Source organism: Passer montanus, unplaced genomic scaffold, assembly GCF_014805655.1.
Source record: "Passer montanus isolate IOZ18808 unplaced genomic scaffold, ASM1480565v1 scaffold23, whole genome shotgun sequence".
NCBI lineage: Eukaryota > Metazoa > Chordata > Aves > Passeriformes > Passeridae > Passer > Passer montanus.
In genome coordinates this window covers 52889-72419 of record NW_024366926.1, presented here as the reverse complement: position 1 = coordinate 72419, position 19531 = coordinate 52889, and the positions used below count along the sequence as shown (strand labels likewise).

Here is a 19531-nt window from a genome sequence, read left to right as displayed (position 1 = left end):
GTCAGGTCAAGACAGGCTGCATAAGGATGCTTGGTAGAGTGAGTAAAAGAAATGAACAGTCCTCATTTTTTGGGGGGTGATGGCAAGCCCCTTTAGGACTTAAATATTTAAAAAGGCTTTGTGCTTATTTTCTTAGTGTCATGGCAAGCTGGCAGAAATATGCAACAGAGCATATATAAAACTATTCTCTCTGGGGAGAGAAGGGGAAACTTGCACATTTGTGCTGTTAAACACAACCAGCTTCTCCAGCTTTTCTTCTGTAGTATCACAGTTGTGCCCTAAGTTCATACATTTCCAAACAGAAAGCACAGCAGTGTGTTATGACTTATGTGTGCAGTTGCTTTCTACAAATACAAGCTCATTTATTAGTCCAAGCTCAGTTTCAGAGAACATTTGGCTGGAAAAGACCAATGTCATTTAATCTATGTTCTGCTCCAAGGCAGGATCAACTCCACTATTTAATTCCCATCTGAGGCTTGTCTACAATGATAGGAGATTGAAGACATCAATAGGCAACATATTCCAAAGCTGAACTGTTTTACACTAGACAGGTTTCCCTGATTGTTAGCTTAAATCATCATCACTGTAACAAAGTCCTTCCCTTTACAAAGTCCACTGTGACAGAGTCACTTTCTTCCTTTTATGCATTTGAAGATCACTGCAGTATTTTAGTTATCTTCCCTCAACAATGCTAACTGCCTCAATCTCTGGGGTCATGTTTTTGAGGTCTATGATCATTCATGGCACTCTCTTCTCATTTCTTTCCAGTTCGTCCACATAACTTTTGAACTGTGGAGCCCAAAACCTTGTGCAAATATCAAAAATCATAACATTCTCAAGCCACACAACTTTTGCTGCTTCCCTGCAACCCACAGGACCCTGTGTGAAAGGAAGGTAGGTTAGTTTAGTGTGCTATGGATTTGACAAAGCTATGGCACTGTTACTTATTCCCTTCTTCTCCCTACACTTTTAAAATAATTTATTTCATTACTTGGTTCAGTAGTTTTCTACAAAATGCAGTTAAAACTCACTGATCTATAATTCCTCATCCCCTCCTCATTTCCACTGTAAAAAGAAACATTTTTTTTGACTTCTCCTTGTCTTCCAGAAACTCCTCCACTTCCCACAGACTTTCAAAGGCACTTGCTAACAACTCTGCAGCACAGGCCTGTCTGAAGCAAAGAACCCTGAGGTGAATTTTGCTCTATCAAACCAACCTGGAAAACATCTAAGTCCCATCTTGTTCTTTCCCTGTTTCAGGCTGAGCTCTTACCTTTGTCATTGACACTAGCTGTGCTCCTCTTTCACAGATACACTCTTGCAAAGAATCAGATATTCAATCACATGGGCTTTACCAAACATCTGTTTTTACAATCTGAAAACAATCCAGTTGTGTTCCTGACTGAACATAATGGATGAACCAGCAGCAAGTGGCTGTAAGCATTTCTGATTTAACAGTATTTCCTGAATACCCATCCGAACATTCTATTATCACTATGGGGTCATAAGTGACAAATAACTCTATGATGTTTTGATAAATGAATGCCAAGAAACAAAGCTATCCAAAGCATCTGCAGACTTCAACACATACATTTGGCTCATGCTAAGCAAAAGAGTATTGTCTATTTGTGATTTTTGAATACACTATGTCCTTTGATTTTCAATTGTACATCCCAGCTTTTAGATGTAAGTTTTACTGTCATACTGGGCAGATGCACCTCGCCATGTCTTCAGAAACAAACCTGAAATTTTATCAGCATTGGATTAGGCAACAGAACACAAAGAAAAATACAGCTTTCCACAAATGAGGCAGTCTTACTCTACAACTACTAAAATCTCAGCTGAGGAGATTGTATTCTCTGCCCTGTAGGAAGCACTAATTTCACCTGTGCAAGAATATTGTCCTACTATTAGTATCATACTGGTAGCAGTACTTGTCACATTAAAACCAAAACCATTTAAGCAGAAAAACCAGCAACTTTACCTTTTTTTTTTCAACACAGCAAGGCATGAATGTTACTGTTGTTTTGCTCACAAGCTTATCTCTTGACTTACCCAGGGTGAGGGATTTGTGTGTGGAACAGAAAACGATAGCCACTGTGTCTGCTGGTGTGAAAGTAGAGTTATTCCTACAAAACAAAAGAGTTTTAATAATCTCTGATAGCAAAAACCTTCTTAAAACAGCATCTATCAAAATTATTACTTTGAGGATCCATATACATGTTTACATCACTTTGATCAGTCTGGTGACAGAAATAATTCCACCCATAAATGAACAGTAGTGCTTGATTTATTTTTTTTTTTTCTAGCAGAATTGTTTCTCTGTTGTGGCAAGCTCTCTAATGAATACACTCCCCTGTGAAGGACAGAAATTTTGAAGACATTGTCTGTAGGACACAACTTTATTCCAGCCAAGTTTATTTTGTCAAACACGCAAAAATGTCACAGCAGGAGCCACTTGCCTCCACAAAAGAAGAGAAAATGACCTATTATTTCTTTTTCTAGTATGGAACAGTAACAAAATACTCAGTTTGGACAATATATTGAGTCTGCACTAAGGAGTTTGCTTCCACTTCAGAGAAAAACTGTATGTAAGGGTTTAAACATTGGGACTAAGGCCAGGAGGGGTGGGAAAATGACATATATGTATATAGAGAGATATGACTGGCCAATGAATCACTCTTTGCTCTAAATTAGGAGTAATTCTATGAGATTCTAAATATTTACCATACTGAATTGGTTATTACTGTTTAAGGTATTTTACATTTCATAGTTGGGGCATATCTTCCCCCCAGGTTAGGTCTAGCAGTCCAGCAGTTATTTAAAAATGCCTTTTAAGGCCAGAATATAATCTTGTCACAGAGAAATTTTCTTGTGGCACTAAAAAAAAGCCTAAGTAGCTCTAAGACACTGTACCCTTCTTTGTGATTCTCCCTTATGGATATTGTTTAATTTATATAATGCATATGCTTGGAGTCTGCTGTATTGTGGCACTTCCCTTTCAGCAGAGTGCTGCTAAACAAATATTCCAGTAAGCCTCAGTGAGAGGACAGCTGTGGCTACTCCAACCAGCACCAGTGATGCCCTGAGTCACTGGCTAACACCATTCTTACAATACTAGTTTTTGAGAAGTGAATTTACAATTGCCCTTCCTGGTTGATACTTTAAAAAAGAAAAGAAAAAAAAAAAAAAGCTCTACCAGACATTAGTTCAGGACAGCTGTCTTTTAGGAATCACCATACAAATGTAGCAAATTTGACATATATAGAGAGGAGTGAATTGCCAGCACAGCAAATGTATCTTCAGATGTAAAAAGTCAAACTGAGTTCTCTCTCTCATATGTCATCAGCATGTCTGCAGGGCAAATTATACCTTCAGTGACATCTGTGCAAATCCATTTTTTTCAGTGGATGAGGTATAGCAGTGATTGATTGAGATTTAACAACTCTGTAATTAACACACAAGAAAGGACAGAATTCAGGTCCTGCTCTCTTAGCCTATGAAGCTCTAACAGAGAAAATGCAGTAAGGACAATATGAAATACTAAAATGAGGTCACCCCTATTCAGAAACCTGCTTTTACACATTTGCATAAACTTTGTCACTCAAACCAAAGATATCACACAAAAGAAATATTCAAAGCTTGGGATTCAGCACATTCATTTACCTTGTGGAGAAGAGGAAAGTCAAAAACATGAAGCTCATCTGAACAGAAAATACTGAAAGAGAAAAAAGCTAAAATTAGACCACAATTATAATTACCATGTCCATGCCTTTTATTCCCATACTGCAGGTCAGAAACGAGGCTGGACCAAGTCTATCCAGAGAAAGCCACTGACAGACAACCTTTAAAGAGTGCCTGGAAGAACAACACAGACCATTGTATCCAGGGAAGCCAGAATTAATGCTATGGCTGCACAAGTTCTTCCTGGGGTAGATCCTCTGAATCAAGTATTTCTTGACATGATGAATGGCAGGAATTAGTGCATGTGCTTCACATCTCTTTGCACAAGTTTTGCTTATTGGGTTGACAACATAAAATCTGTCAGACATGCTCTGGTTGCTGGGCATTTAGACTTGCTATTTTACAGGAGAAAGCACAGTGTGTAAGGATGATCCAAAAAAACATTCCCAGCCCTGGGTTTATAAATCATGATCATTCATGGGGAGAGGAAGAGAGGATCATCATAGATGTTTGAATTCTCTCTGAGACAAAGGCTAATTCCTGGGCTGGGCACTGTGTGTCAGACATTTCCTTCAAGCTCAGTCAGCTCTGTAAGTGCAGGTAGTTGTGAGCATCCCAGGGGGAGCTCCTCTCTCTGCCAGTTCTGCTGAGACCCACAGGGGCTCTGGGGGGCACAGAGCTCACCCTTGGACTGCAGAGATACAAGGAGCAGCTGGTGGCTTCCATGAGTAGCTGCAGAGACTGAGCATCAGCATTAGCACAGGGAATCCCTACAAGGCTGAAGGAGAGACCCTGTGACTGCACAGGCCTTTTCTGAGTTTGTGGGTTTTGGGGGAAAGGCTTTTACTTGCAGCAGAATCTGGGGTGGGTCTTCTCCCTACTCCTTGCAAAATTTGTGAATGCTGACATGCCCCATAGGGCAGTGCAAGTCAAGACAATGCATTTGGTTTTGACCCCAGTTTACAACAGGGAAACATGGCAGGGATATTAGCTATTACCATTGACATTTTCTATTCTCCTACATACATTTCCTAGAATGTATAAATGTCACCTCAGCATGCACTTAATTCCTCCTTCATGAACTAAAGGAGCAATCCATTGTTCCTGAATTATAATTTTTCTCCAATGAAGTACATTAATTTAATATGCACAGAAAAAACCAATCCCTTATTACACATAATTCTGTAAAGCAATAAGCATGTGTTGCTACCAATTATTCCTCGTGAATATTTTGCTGTGGCTAGAATATTAGCATAAAAATTACATAAAAACATTAATCAGCAGAATAACAAACTCAGTTTCACCTCAAACTCGTGCTGATTTCACTTCCTGGTGTAACACAATACACACATCCAGCTGACATATCCAATGGTGATACAGAAATTTCTTATAGGGTACAATGTGCATACCCATCACCAAAACTTCCTTGGTTTTATAAATATTCCAGAAAAAATCCCCAACCAATTGTCTAATATGTTCCAAGTAGTTCCAATGCTTAAGTTAATGTTCTTACTAAGAAATTCCAGTTATGCACACTGGCAATGAACAGGTAGATATGACTTTCAGTGTATTCCACAGCAAATGGTACATTTCATTCCACATGACACAAGTACAGAGTTGTCGTGAAGAGAAATAAAGGGCAAGCAAAGCAGCAGAAGCAAACACTATACTTTAACTGTTCTAGGAAGAACAGGTCTTCTTGAAATAAAAAAGATACTTTTTTTTCCCCCAAAGCAGTGGTCAGCAGAGTGCCATAAAATTACTTCATTCTGAGTTTCTCTGCACATTAAGTTTGAGTTAAAAATCTCTGTACCATTCTTTTTTGCTGACAATTTTGCACTGATTTAAGTGCAAGGTCCTTCTTGGGTGCCAGTGCAAAGTATTCCATTTTGAAGAAAAGCTCCATAGCATTGCTTCCTACACCTTTGCTTTCAGAATAAAACATTTATATTGTACCACTTATAATTCCATGTGTTATTTTACACATGTGTTATTTTTCATAATCCAAAGAAAAGCCACAATTAGGACAGAATTAAGATCTGATGCACAAAGGGCAGGAGCAAATTTCCTACTGGCTTTAGTAGAGGTCAGATTTGTAGAAGATATATTATTTTTATTAGATAGAAGCATATCCAGACACACAACTCAAAGTAGGTGATGGTGTGATCTCTTGAAATCTACAGTTTTAGAGTATGAGATGTGATTTATACTGAAGCATACTGTAGTTACCTCTCCTCCATGCAAATTGAAACTCCTGTCTGTGGACAGTCTGAAGCAAGATGGGAATTCCCTGCTGGGAGAGGAGACAGTGCCTGTACAGCACTGCCTTTCCCTGGGAGGGAGGGATCTGCAAGCGTGTTTCCAGCTGATGGCAGGGATACCAGCAGCCTATTCTCACGTGGATGTTATTTAAGGCTGAATGACTTGAGTGCTTCTAAAAGAAACTCTTAAGAAATGTGCTCATCCACAGAAACAGATCAACACATTCAAACTCCCAACTAGTTTCTAGGTTTATAATATGCTAAGGAAGAGCAGTTTAAAAATTATAACAGTGCTTCTGAGTAACAGCTCAACCCCAAATTTTTTGTGGCTGTTTGGAATGTGACATCTGTGTATTTTATGGCTGTTCAATAACAAAGAAGACAAAACCAAAATGCGAATGAATCTTTGTAAAGTACTACTATGCCTTTTCAGAAAGGAAGGGCCACAGAGCAACCTCAGGCACACCTAAATAGCAGGGTTCATTCCTCTCTAAATGCTTACTCAAATCCCTAAATGCATCCAGGTCCTAAGAAGTTTGGCAATCTGGTTCACTAGATGCTTTAGAAACTCTAACACCTTGCCAGTACCCCCACAGCTCCCCCACTACATGTAGCTCATTACAGACCTGAAACACAAGAAAAAAGAGTGACTTTAGGGCTGAACTTACTTATGAACACGATTATAATCAAGCTAAATTTATCCAGGTCAATATTTGGATTGGCAAAAGTATCGCAGAACGTCGTGTAGATGATCATCAGGAGCACACAGCTGCTGATAGCACCAAATGGAGGCTTCTTCCTTTCAAGCCAGTCCTTGATGTATCTTCGGACAATCTGAAACACAGAAACCAACTTTTCAAAGATGCAGGGAGCCAAGTTGGGCATCACAAAGCGAATCTGACAGCGGAAAGACACAAAGAGAAGAGAGTAATTTGGATGACGGCCACAGTGGATTTCAAAGCTTCCCTGCCACACAACTCTTCTTCTGGGGAATTTAACATTTGTAGTGCAACTTCCACTGGGCGTCCATAATGAGAGTATATTTTCAAGTGCATTCAAATCCATCCTTAATCATGCCAAATGTTCTTTGCTAGCTGTCACTGAGACATGCCCATTAAGCCTCCCCAAAGTTTATCTCCTCTGCTGATACTAATGGATGTATGTAATTATCACAGTCCCCTTTGCATCAACAGACAATTCCAAGTGCAACTTTGGGAATCTTAAAAATCTGACATCTTCAGGAATTTCATGACGGTAGATAATCGAAAGTGATCCATGGAACATTTTAATATTTAAATAGCTAGCGATGCACCAGAAGTTTTTAATTAAATTATAACTCAAGCTTGAAAAGCAAAAGTGCATGTGTTGTGGGAGTTTAAATAATTCAAACTCTGAATATCTGGAGTTTTTGTAAATCCAAAGACAAATGCCATTTGCACGCTTTTAGAATAGCAGAATTAACACATGAAAACAAGGAAACCCACTGTACTTAGCAGAACTTTTGCACTTTCAGGAAACAGAATATGAGGCAGTTTTTCAAGAATTTTTTAGAAACAACTATAAATTTTAAAGCAACCTCAACGTTCAAATTATGCTGAATACCACAGCACTAAGCCTCACCAGATACAATGCATCTATTTTAGTCCTGCCTGGGGAGTCGCTTTTAGTTTTTCTGTTTACTTTATATGGTTTGAAAAAACTTTTTAAAGCTTTTATCGTACAGCTGCAACTTGTGTTAATTTTTCAGCAATCACATTATCTTGCCTAATTTCTCCTGAGGCCACCTGATGTTCTCTGTTACCACACTCTTTTGGAAATCACAGCCTGGGATCCTGAAGCTCTTCTGCCAGAGGGCTCCAAAGGTGTCTCGTGACCTTCCCTTAGTGGTGCTGCTAGCAAACATCAGCACCACTGGTTCAATAACACAGAAAATCTTAGAGGTATTCAAGGTTAATATCAGGCCATCATCACCACTGCTACCACAGGACCCTTTCACACAACAAATGCCACAGCCATGGAATTAAGCTGCTCTCAGTTTTCCTCATGGCTCTCAGTTTTCCTCATTGCTTTCCTGGCTTGTTTGCAAGCCTCTCAGCAGGGAAGTCCTGGAGCAGCTATCCCAGTCACCACAGCAGTGAAACTCCATCAGGGCACACACTAAAACTTTGGCACATGGGCGTCATGCCAAGCGAAGCAGGCTGAAGATCAGCACTCACCTCCCAGCACTTGTGGGCTTCCTGCTGATGAAAAATCACAAATTTGCAGGAAAATATCTAAGGGAATGCTCAATGCCCCAGTGAAAGCACTGAACTTTAAAATGTCACACTTGCCAGATGTTAAGGAGAGAAAATAACAAAAAATATAAGGCCAGACTTCTGAAAGAGCCTCCACTGGAACTCCTTCAGCCACTGGGCAGGAATAAGACACTGCACTGATAATAGAGACACAAGAAAGTGAAGACATGCAGAGACCAATGTGAAAGACATCTAATAGGAAGTTCAGATTAGTCTAATTCTGAGCAAATTTGGGACTGTAATTATCACAAGCAACAAGTAAAGCCCTTCCCTTCTGAAGTGAGCAGTTTTTTTTTAAACAAAGTTAAAAAAATCCTATTATCCCTTAAATTGTCACACTGGGGAAAAAGAAAAACTACTTAAGGCCACCTATTAATTTATGGTCCTTCCAGAAGATTTATACTGAAAGTAACGAGATGTTGAAATGAAAATGATGGCTCATTATACCATGGTATAATTTTTAGTAGAAGTATTTAAAACAAAAACTACAACCCTGTTTCTGTTCAGGGTCTGATTATAACAGACACGACAATAATAACATTATACATATATTTATCCTTGACTGACAGAGAAGAGAAATAAAAAACATTTTAAAAAGGAAACTGCAAGTATTTCCTTAGAATCTTCTATTGAGTGATACCTTCTTTAAATATCCACCTCTCTCTATCCTGGAATTTTTGTGAATCAATAACTATAAATACCAGTACAGCTTCTTATTTCATATTATATATTTTTTAAAATTACATAGTCAGACCCTGAAAAACTAAATTGTGGCTTCAGGAAATCATCTAATCAACCCAGTGTCATACTAAATGTGCACAAAACAGATAAAATACATTTTCTCTAACACAGAATCCCATACATTTTTATCTTGTCACAAGGTTCAACATGATCTGTAATTCCAGAGGTCAATTCAGCCTATAATCACTGATTCAAGGCAACCTAAATTCTTGTATAACTTGATGGGAGAAATATAACCCTACAGAAGCTCATGTCAGCTGATTCACTTTGACTGAAAAACAATCCATTTGTTATTCATGCCTGGCAGAGCTGCTTCAGGACAAGGATGCTTTGAAAGCCTTTTAATTCTTAACCCAATTCTATAACTTTTCAGGGTAAACAGGAAACTACAAAAAAACCCCAAAATCGTGAATATTTGTAGTGAAGTAATCATAAATGCCACAAATACAAGAAAGACAACAAAGACAATATTCAGATCCTGGGCTGAGATACAAAAGCTTCATTTGTCTGAAATACAGCGAAAGCTAACACAGTCATTTTTGAATGTTAATATAAACAACTGGTATCCAAAATAGATGCATCCCACTGATGGAAAAGAGCAAAAAGGGGATGTATTGGGTTTTGTGGCAAGGTTTGGTAGCGGGGCAGTCAACAGGGGTGGCTTCTGGGAGAAGCTGCCAGAAGCTTCCCTCGTGACTGGTGGAGCCAGTGCCAGCTCCGAGGTGGATCCAGCCCTGGCCAAGGCTGAGCTCAGCAGTGATGCTGGTAGTGATGCTCTGCAAAGATTTTCATGCAGATTCAAATGCCAGCCCCAAAGAGCAGGGAAAGGCTGACCCAGAGGTTGCACATGAAAGAACATGAAGGTGAATCCTTCCCTCAAACTGCAGTTTAGTGGAGAAAAGAGTGGGAGAGAAGCAAAGCTTCGGAGTAGGTGATATTTTAGAAATAATTTGCCTGATAGACTCACAGAAAAGTTAGACACACAATAAAAGAACATAAATGTGTCCAGCAGGCAAGCACCTCCTGAAGACTACATTCTGGCAATCTCCAAAGGTTTTGGAAAGGCATCAGCTGAAATTTGCTTCAAAACACAGTCTCAGGCTCAAACTTTCTCTTGCCCAGGATTTAATTTTTAACAACAAAGAAATGTAATTACACTTGAGTTAACAGTAGTGTCCCCATTTCAATTTAGTTCTCCTACCAGAATAGTTATATCCACAGTATTTTTCCTGCAGACTGCTCTGTATCCTGCCATAACCTTCTTGTCTAAACACCAACCTTCCTAAGCAAACGGGCTCACTGCTCTAATGCTTATTTCACTTAACATCCTTGGGCAAAGAAACATGATCTGCTGTTCCAGGAAAGCAGGTAAACAGTGCTCATCTGTTATTAAATCACACATGAAAATAGCAGTAGGTGTGTTACAAAAAACCTGTTCACTTCTCTAATTGTACCTTCAAAACAGTCACACTGTATGCCCAGAGGAATCTGTCAGTAAAATACAGCTAGACTGTTTCTACCTGTCTGATCAAGTGCTGGACACACAAGGTAAAAAATGCAATAAACAATGTAATACGTTAATGTTCATTATTAATTGAACTAAATAGGGCAAGGAGCTCTCCCCCCCAACCTTGTAAGGAGTTAAGGAGTGGAATAATTTCTGACATTAGTCATGCAGTACATCTTCTAAAAATTATCTACATCTGTAACTTATTTGTTTATTCAACCCAAGAATTGGAAAAAAAAAAAAAAACCAACCAAAAAACAAAGCCAAACAGCCCAAACCCCAAAACCCCAAAGGAAATGGATAAGAATCACCTTTTCTGTTTCCATTATACACAAGAGTCTCTCTCTGGTATTTACATGGTATTTACATCATTTTGTAAAATAAATTTTTCCTAATTCCTAATAATTTCCAATTATTTTGGACTGACCTCCCCTTTAACAGAATTTATAGTGGTTTTACTGCACTTCTGCTCCTTTTTATTGTGTATTGGTATGTTCTTCTAAACACCTGGGAAAACCACCTGGGGCTTTACCATCTCAACAAAGAAACACAAGTCACCTTTTCCTTGTGTTCAAACGCATGAGTAAACAAGCTAAAACTGCTGGATTATCATCACACCTAAATGCAGCAGTTACCTTACTTAATTTGTCTTCTAGGGTAAGATTCCTAAGTCATTCTTAATTAATATTATTACTACTTATAGCAACAGACTTATGCAATGAAGTCTAAAATACAAAATTTTCTTTTGAAAATCTTTAAGTCAGGGTAGATATTTTCAACAGTCCTGCAATTTTTCCACATTTCTTCTTATATAGTGATGGTAACCCAAGAAAGACAATTGCAGGGAATATTAGGAACTAGGTCAGCGAAGTCTGTAAGATATGAAAGGTGAGAAAATTGGAAAAAAAAGAAAGAAAATCAACTAAGATGACAGCAGCTGTAAAAACCAGTGTAACAGTGTAAAGAATCAAATCCTGGAATGGAAGAGAGCTTAATTGGGTTGTATAAAAATATAAATCAAATAAGATACTAAGATGGACATCATTCACAGATTTCTATAGCATAACCAGCCCCCATATATACAAGGTCTGCATGCCAGTTCAAATGCACAGACCCTTTTATAAAGCAAAACTTGCACCAACTCAGCTAGACCCTGTCCTGATATTTTCAGAGGGGTTTTACCTCTGTGGAGGCATAAATTCCCACCTTTTCCTGAATACTGCTGTAAAGTTTCAGATTTTGTGATGGTTCACCTGCTTCCCTAGGACATCATCAAATGTCAAATCTATCCTTATGCTACAGGGTGTGCAATCTAATGTTTGTTTTCTGAAGACAGTGTGTGAAAAAAAAAATTTTTGCAGTTTGAGGGAAAAAAAAAATCTTTTTCTATAAGCATCTTGCTTTTTTCCCCTCAGCTTACCAAGCTCCCCTAAAAGCTATCTTACTCCATTATGTCAGTCGGCTTACTCCCAAGAGGTAGCTCCTGACACATATACACCTTTAAAGCAAGGTATAAAAACCACATGAGGTCATTTTCAAAATTAAGTTTCACAGTTTGGAGTAATTTGCAACTGTTGTTTTAAAACCTTATAAGCAGGTGTAACACGATAAAAATGTGAAGGGTGTTGGCAGCATCAGTACCTTTCCTTCATATTCTGCATTCTGTGGAAAGGAGGCTCTGTTCCCTGCTGAGTCAGGTCTTGGTAGGGACTGAATGTGTTCTGAATGCTGTTTATCCATTTCTTTGGTCCTCTGCAAAAAGCTCCTGGAGAGCTCATCTCCCAGGGTACCTCTCCTCCCTGCAGCTCTCCTGGACTTTGAAGAGAATAAGGTTTCCTTCTATGTAGATTTCATTTACAAGAAGAGACAGATTTGGCATTGTTCCCCCCCTTTTTTTAATAACAGTTCTGTTAATTTTTATTTCCCCCACCTTAGTTAAGTAGTTCCTTCTACTTCCTATCAACTTCCACCTACCTTCCCCTTTCCATTTCTCATTCTTTAAAAATAAATACCTTGCTAAGCTTTTTAGTTTCAATTTCACTTACAACTTGTATTGCAACATAGCACCCTTTTAGACTTGTGTTGATAAGCACAGCTTCCAGATGCTGATAGGGCTCCTCTGGAACATTCTGGGCAACGATGCAGAAGGCACTTAAGATCCTTTACTTGTAGGACATCCAGGTTTTTTTTTGTGTGTGACCAGATTTAGTGAGGATTTCTGTACAACTGGTTTAATTTTATAGATTTGGGAAGAAGAACTACACAGAATCGTAACATTAATTTTAGCTTTAGTTAAGGTCTGTTTAATGTGAAGTGCCCACTTTACGCTGGCAGACAAATTACCAATGGGGCAACTAGAGAATGCATGAATGATAATGTACAGACAAGCTTTTTATTATTTATTCATAGAAAACAGTGGGTTTTGGTGTGCTGCTTTGAAAAATGTTCAAACTAGTAGAATATAATGAAAGCACAGTGAAAATTCTATTTCATTAACATTTAATCATAAATCGCTCTTTAATATAAAACATAAAATAAAAGTCTGTCATAAGCACTTAGGTGTAGGGAACGGGGAAAGTCTGCAAAAAGGGGAAAGGAAACGTTGTGGTGGGTTTCACTTTTCCTGTTATCTGTCACTTCAGAAGAAAAAAATAAGCAAAGAAACAACAGTCCCCAGCTAAATCTCACAACTGGTCATGAAGAAATGCTTGGATATTTCTCAAAACCATACATTTTGATGGCCAAAAGTACTGCCAATATCTATGGGCAGGGAAACAATGATTGTAGCAAAATCACAACAGCTCAAGAGCAGCAATCTTACCCAGGACTCTGCTACCCAGATAAAAAATAATCAGAACTTCAAGCTGCCAGAGCAGATTCAAAAATCTTTTCCATGAAATATCTATTACCATGTTTATTGTATAACAAGTATTCTCAAATTCCCCTTAGAGGTATACAAGAGTGATGCACAAATAACCAAGCTCTTACCACTACAGATCTTCAAGGCTTATAGGAAATTAGATCTTTATAAAATACTATAGATTATGTCCTTTTCTGAAACCTCTTGTCAGAGAGGTCTTATCTGTTACTCTACAAATACAAATGCAATATTATACTATCAATACTGATTTGAGCAACACCAGCCTGTCAATTAGCAGAACACATCTGTAGACACTGAGGACACAGGCTACAACATTTTTTAGGTTCAGACAACCTCCACGATTCTGACAAAGAACAGAGTGATTCTTATTGGGGACCATCTATCAATCACTGCCATCTGTGAGACTCAGTGCCTTTCTGCTAACACAGTATCTTCTTTTTCTTCCTTTAACAGCTCTTTCTTTCCCTAAAGAATAGTCTACCACCTGAGCAGAGTCTGTACCTGCAGCCCTTTACACATTTCAACGGCAGCAGTTAGAAGATCATGTTTGACTCCTGTCAATAGTAGTCCTAAAAAGCTATAAAAACTGTTCTAAAAACAGAAGAAAATAAGCATCAATTACACTATTGTGACTTCTTTCTCCCAGCCATCATCAAAAATTCTGACAAGGCAGTCAAGCAACCAAAACTCTTGGCCATAAAGCAAACAAAAAACCCCAAACAAAACAAATCTAAAAGCACCTTTTTACGTGCTTTGCTTATATCCCAGAGGCTGCTCAAACAGCCAGCTCTGCAGCCTGCTCAGGAAATGAGCATTTAGGCAACACAGGTTTTCCCAGAGGCAAGATTTTTTTAAGGGAAAAGAAAGCCCTTGGAGAAGCTTCCTTTAAGCAGCCTCCTCTGTTTTACACTGATGTGGTTTGAACATTAAGCCCCCACTGATCACAGATGAGTTAGGAAGGCCGAGGAGAGGCAATCCTCCAAGCAGGCAGGTTTCAAGCTTGAGGGTTTTTTTCCCTCCCAGTCAAGCTCTTTGTTACCAGGTCACCTTACCAGGCATTCTTCCACTGACTTTTCTGCTGACCAGAATGGCCGCATGTGGTAAGGAATTGATGTTGTGGGCATAAAATGATAAATTCCAATTAATTGCTGAAGGCATCATTCAGGAATTGTGGGGCATTATCCCCTAATGTAACTAGAAGCCCAGAGTGAGTGACCAGTGATTCACAAAGATGTCCCTGTGCCATGTGCTGGGCAACACCTCAGTGATGTGTCAGTGGTGCTCTATGAACAAAGAGCAAAACTTCCCATTTAACTGGAGCAGATGAAGGACAAGCAGACCTATCACTGGATCTCTTGGCATCAGTCCTTTTCTTGCTTGTCTTCCCTGACTGCTGCCCATTACTTTTAGATATCCACCTTCAGAAATAGCTTTTATTCATTCCTTTTTGGGCAGGTTGGTTTACCTTTGTACAGCTCTGTCTAATCAAGACAATCACTGTAAAGTACTGGCAATTCTGATCTCTAGCTTTCATGCTCTTCCACAGCCTCTGAACAGATTATAGTCAAGCGCAGTAACTCCAGAAACAAAGTCTTTATGCTTAGAGGAATCAACTTTTAATCAACTTTTGCTGATCTTCCACTTCCAGAAACTGCTTCAAAGACTTTTAATGAAGAATCATCCTATTTCTTGCTGAAGTGTATTTGTAAAAACACAAACTATTAATTTGTCATTGGTTAACACAAGCTTTAAGATGCTTCATTTTTTCTTTCAGTCTTTATCAGAACTCCTAAATCCCATCTCAATCAGAATCACAATTCTGATTTCGATCTTGTGATCACACAGAGCACTTATTTCGTATGCCTACTGCTCCATTGATGATACTCAGCCTTATCACTTTTAACAGCTGAAAGAACACCCAACTCCACCAATTAGCTGACATATCAATTTCCTGTAACATTCCATTACATATACAGGTGAAAGTTCTCTTGAAATTTTGCCAACACTTTGTCCAGCAATCTATTATCAGCTTTGGGGTTATTACGTTGCAGCACACATGCTGATACTACTCCACGACTACAGGACACTTTATTGCTAAATTGCTGTCGTGCATTTGTTATCTAGAAATGTTCACCTAAGGCTTCCAACTAACAGCTTCCAGTGTTTGGACCTTTCAGAAGAGGATTCAAGTACTTCGCTTGTCTACTTTTGGTTGACACTTAATTGTGATGAGGTATGAATGCAATACAGAGGTAGGTTAATTAGCAACACTTTGTCCTAATTAATAAGGAAGCTCTTTGGCATTTAATTCAAAGCATGAGAGCAGTTCCACAGCCTTCAGGGACACAGAGCTAATGTCCATTTTCCAGATGATATGGTTGCAAGAAGTTACACAGGTGCTGATGCTGATGACTACTGTCATGCTTATCGTGCTCGTCCCTTTATTAGACTTCAATGTGTTTTTAATCAAAAGAAACTTCACCAGGAATTTGTTAAGTTTCAGTACATACTGATTTTGAAATGTGCAATTATAGTTTGATAAAAGACTGATTGCCTGTCCTGTGTAGCACAGGCAATGGCAGACATTCTTAACCTGCAGCTTAACCTTCTCCAGGGTGCTCCTTTACAGCCTCTGCTCTCATTTGCCTGTATTTTAACCATGCCTTCCATTTCAAACTCTGCTTTAGGCTGACAAAATTCAGAAGGTTCCAGCTGAACCCAGAGCTCAGCTGGATGCTCGAATGAGCTGCAAATCCCACTCACATGCCCTCTGTGCATTCCAAGTGCCTGAGAACAACAAATACTTACAAACAAGTAAAAACTAGACTTGAGGTGGTTTAGACACTGTCCAAGAGCAGTGACAACAGTTACGACAACTTTAGGTCTTACTATTGTGATTTCCCACCGTGACATGGGAGAAAAAATAACTAATATTAACATTTGTGAACAAACAGGCACTACAGAGACAAGGATCACAGAAAACCTTATACATGCAATTAGAATTTTTTACATTCAGTGGAAGTTTTCTATCATAAGCAATGGAAAATAAGGCTTTGTGTGAACATATGAACAAATAGTATAAAATTAACTGTTCATTTCACAAATACCTTCCACCCAGTGTAACATGATAGAGAAATCATGTGAAAAGTTTGCAGCTGTGCCTTTAAACCCCTTACTGCAAAGCACAAGCAAAATGGCTCGAGCAGCCTTAATTTGATGATTTCTTAAGTTGTGACCACTTAGCCTTTATATGTTTATTAATGTGGAGATTTTTTTCATTCCTGTAATTATTAGCAGATACTACACAGGGAGGAAGGACTTCCTTCACCCCCAGGCAAAGGGTATGTGACAAAAGGACTGTGTAATATTCTCAAAGCTCATTTGTATGGGGCTGGAATTTCTCACAGCCTGGGCTGCCATTTTTCCCACTTTATGTTTAGGAGCTCCCTCCTCACTCTGCAGCAGCGTGTGTTTGTGGTAGTGAGGGACAGATGCTCAATCTCAACAAAGATCAATGTGGCTCCAGGGAGCACTGTAGCATCTTTTCCCTGATATTAGACTTCACTATCCTGAGGCTGTTCCTATGTGGCAGCTTATCAGGTTGCCAGTCTGTCTTTAAGATAGCTCTCTTTATCTTGTTTTTTTAAATAAGAATGTATATTTAAAAGACATACCTGTCCAATAATAAGAGGGACTACAACAGTCATAAACAGCTGCGAGAATATGGATGTAAAAGGCACAGAGGAGGATGATCCAAGCTGCAAAAGAAAGATAAACCATTAACATTGCACTTTTTCTTAGTATCTGCAAATTTCATACACAGATATCACACATTAATATGCATTTTATTTTACACATAAAAACCGGGAACTATGTGCACTGGAAGTAGCTGCACATGTTTAATAGTTAAGTCACAATAAAGCATTTGGTGTTCCACAAAACAGAACTAAACCAATCTCTGATTATTTTATAACCTAGGGTAATATTTCCATCAATATTCATTTAATTGAAAACCTGCTACATATATATATGCCAAGTAAATTATAAAAGCATTTGTAGGATGATAGTCTAAAGAGACAGGGAGTGAATCCTCCTAACTAAACAGTTAGCTTGACTTACTTTACCATTTATACAAACATCAAACAACAGAAGTCAGTGTAGTTATTTCAATAAATAAATGAAAGTAATAAAATAGTGAAGAAAACATTCACATGTTTTATTTCAGTGCTGTCTAAAAAGAGATATACTAGAAGTATAGAACTATTATTTTGTTAAGAAAACTGAACTGACAGTCTTAGTCTTCAAATAGGTGATCTCTAACAATAATTGTAAATGCTACAAGTATTTTTTTAAGATGCTGGTAGAAAACAGGAACACACACAGTCAGTGGGAATTTTGGGACCTGCTTCAGAATGTTTAGGAAAATATACAGTATTTTTTACATTCTGACTGGACTTGTTTTAGGCTAGGTAATTGGAAAGTTTCCTTAAATTTAATTTCACACCTCTAACAGCAATGGAACACACATTAAGAAACATATGCTAAGGAGACTGAATAGCATTGTCAGAGCTTCCATAGACAACCACTTGCTTCACAATAAGGCAAAGGACACAACATAAAGGTTTTCACAGATCCACTCTATTTGATATTTTACACTTCACTTTAAAGAGTCTCAAAACGACAACAGAATACACCATCTTTTCAGCACCATCTAAATGATGCTGATTTCCTAAAGCATCCTCACAAACATCATTCTCATAAATTATACTTTTCACACTTACCTTCCTTTCCAAGCTACCTTCCTGACAGACAAGGTGATCATGCAATCTAGTAACTTTCTATAAGCCTGCCTTGAAAAATCAACACATGGCCATACAAATGGGTTTGGCATAAAACAAGATTCTTCATGAATTTGAAGAACAGAAAAATTCGAAATTTTATATAGTGAAGTACTTTAATTTATGCAGCAATGTACGACTGCACTGCTTTTTTGTACCTGTACATTTGTACATGCACTGCTTGGGAAATGTGCAAACACACCTGTGCGGGATGTCTCTGGGCGAATTGAGCTTCTGGTGCAGGCAAATGGCCTCAGATTTCACATGTCCCTTGCTGAACACACTCTGGGTGGAGAGTCTCAGGAGGAACATACAGGATCTGGCTGTTTGCTATGTGCTACCTGGACTGGCAACATCAGCTAAGACTAAGTCTGACCTCTTAACAAATGACAACAGCTCATGGTCATTGTCACCTCCAGCTTCAATGAAGTGGGCACCTGAGGATGACGCAACAGCTGAAAATTTTGGTCTGCAGCTAGAGACTCAGTGAGCCTAAATTCCCCACGGAGACAAGAGGGAGAAGTAAAAGCTTGCACAGGAAGATTCAGATCACCCACAAATACCCAAAGTCTGTCATTGCAGCCACATTCCCAAGGGACACAGGGCACTCTGAGTGTTTCCCTACAGAGAGCACAGACCTCCATCATCTCCTTGTTGTTTTAATTCTTGTAAGGAGCTTCTGAAATTTTAAAAAGTTCTTAGTTTTTCAAATTGTATTTGGATTTACTGTTATGTGCTGAGGAGCTAAAAGCATTGCTTACTGCGTATTCCAGGAAGCCTTTTCAAGTGAAAGTGAAGATTTTTAAACTTTAAAATCTGCCTGGGCCACAGAGGAGTTGGTCTAAGCAAGCCAGGACACTTGAACAGCTTCACAGAAATACAACACTTTGGCACTGACTCCTGTGCTTTCCTATAAAAATGTTGATTGGACTTTGCTCACTACTTTTAAGTTTTATGCTCAGTGGATGCATAATCAGTTTCTAAGTGAAGAATGAAAAACTATTTAACAGGACTCAACAGACTGCTGAAAAAGGCATAGTCTTGGCAGCTTTTTAAAATGTTACTTCAAATGTAGTGTCTTCAAACATTGGGAATTTTTAAGCACTTTGTGTATATATAAGGATATGTTTTGCTTTGGATTTGGGGCTTTTGGTATTTGTTTTGTTGTGTTTTTTAGATAATTACAAACTTAATTAAAGGGACTGATACTATATCTTCAAACAGACTTCTAAACTTTGTTTCCCTTCTGTAAATTTTGACAATAATTTCAGTGGGCTGGTTTCTATCAAAATCTGTTAGATTATTTCTATCAACTCTTGTATTAC

The 19531-nt window shown here is 38.5% G+C and overlaps 1 protein-coding gene across 1 annotated transcript in view; it reads right to left on the bottom strand.

Moving 5' to 3' along the window:
- LOC120502842 overlaps positions 1-19531 on the bottom strand; it is a 75885-nt gene that overhangs the window by 19861 nt on the left and 36493 nt on the right. The window contains exons 4-8 of the mRNA XM_039710760.1: positions 17043-17126; positions 12129-12302; positions 6614-6779; positions 3667-3718; positions 2056-2129 (exon numbers count right to left, since the gene is read on the bottom strand). Coding sequence (XP_039566694.1) covers positions 2056-2129; positions 3667-3718; positions 6614-6779; positions 12129-12302; positions 17043-17126 — 550 coding nt within the window. The remainder of the gene's footprint in view (positions 1-2055; positions 2130-3666; positions 3719-6613; positions 6780-12128; positions 12303-17042; positions 17127-19531) is intronic.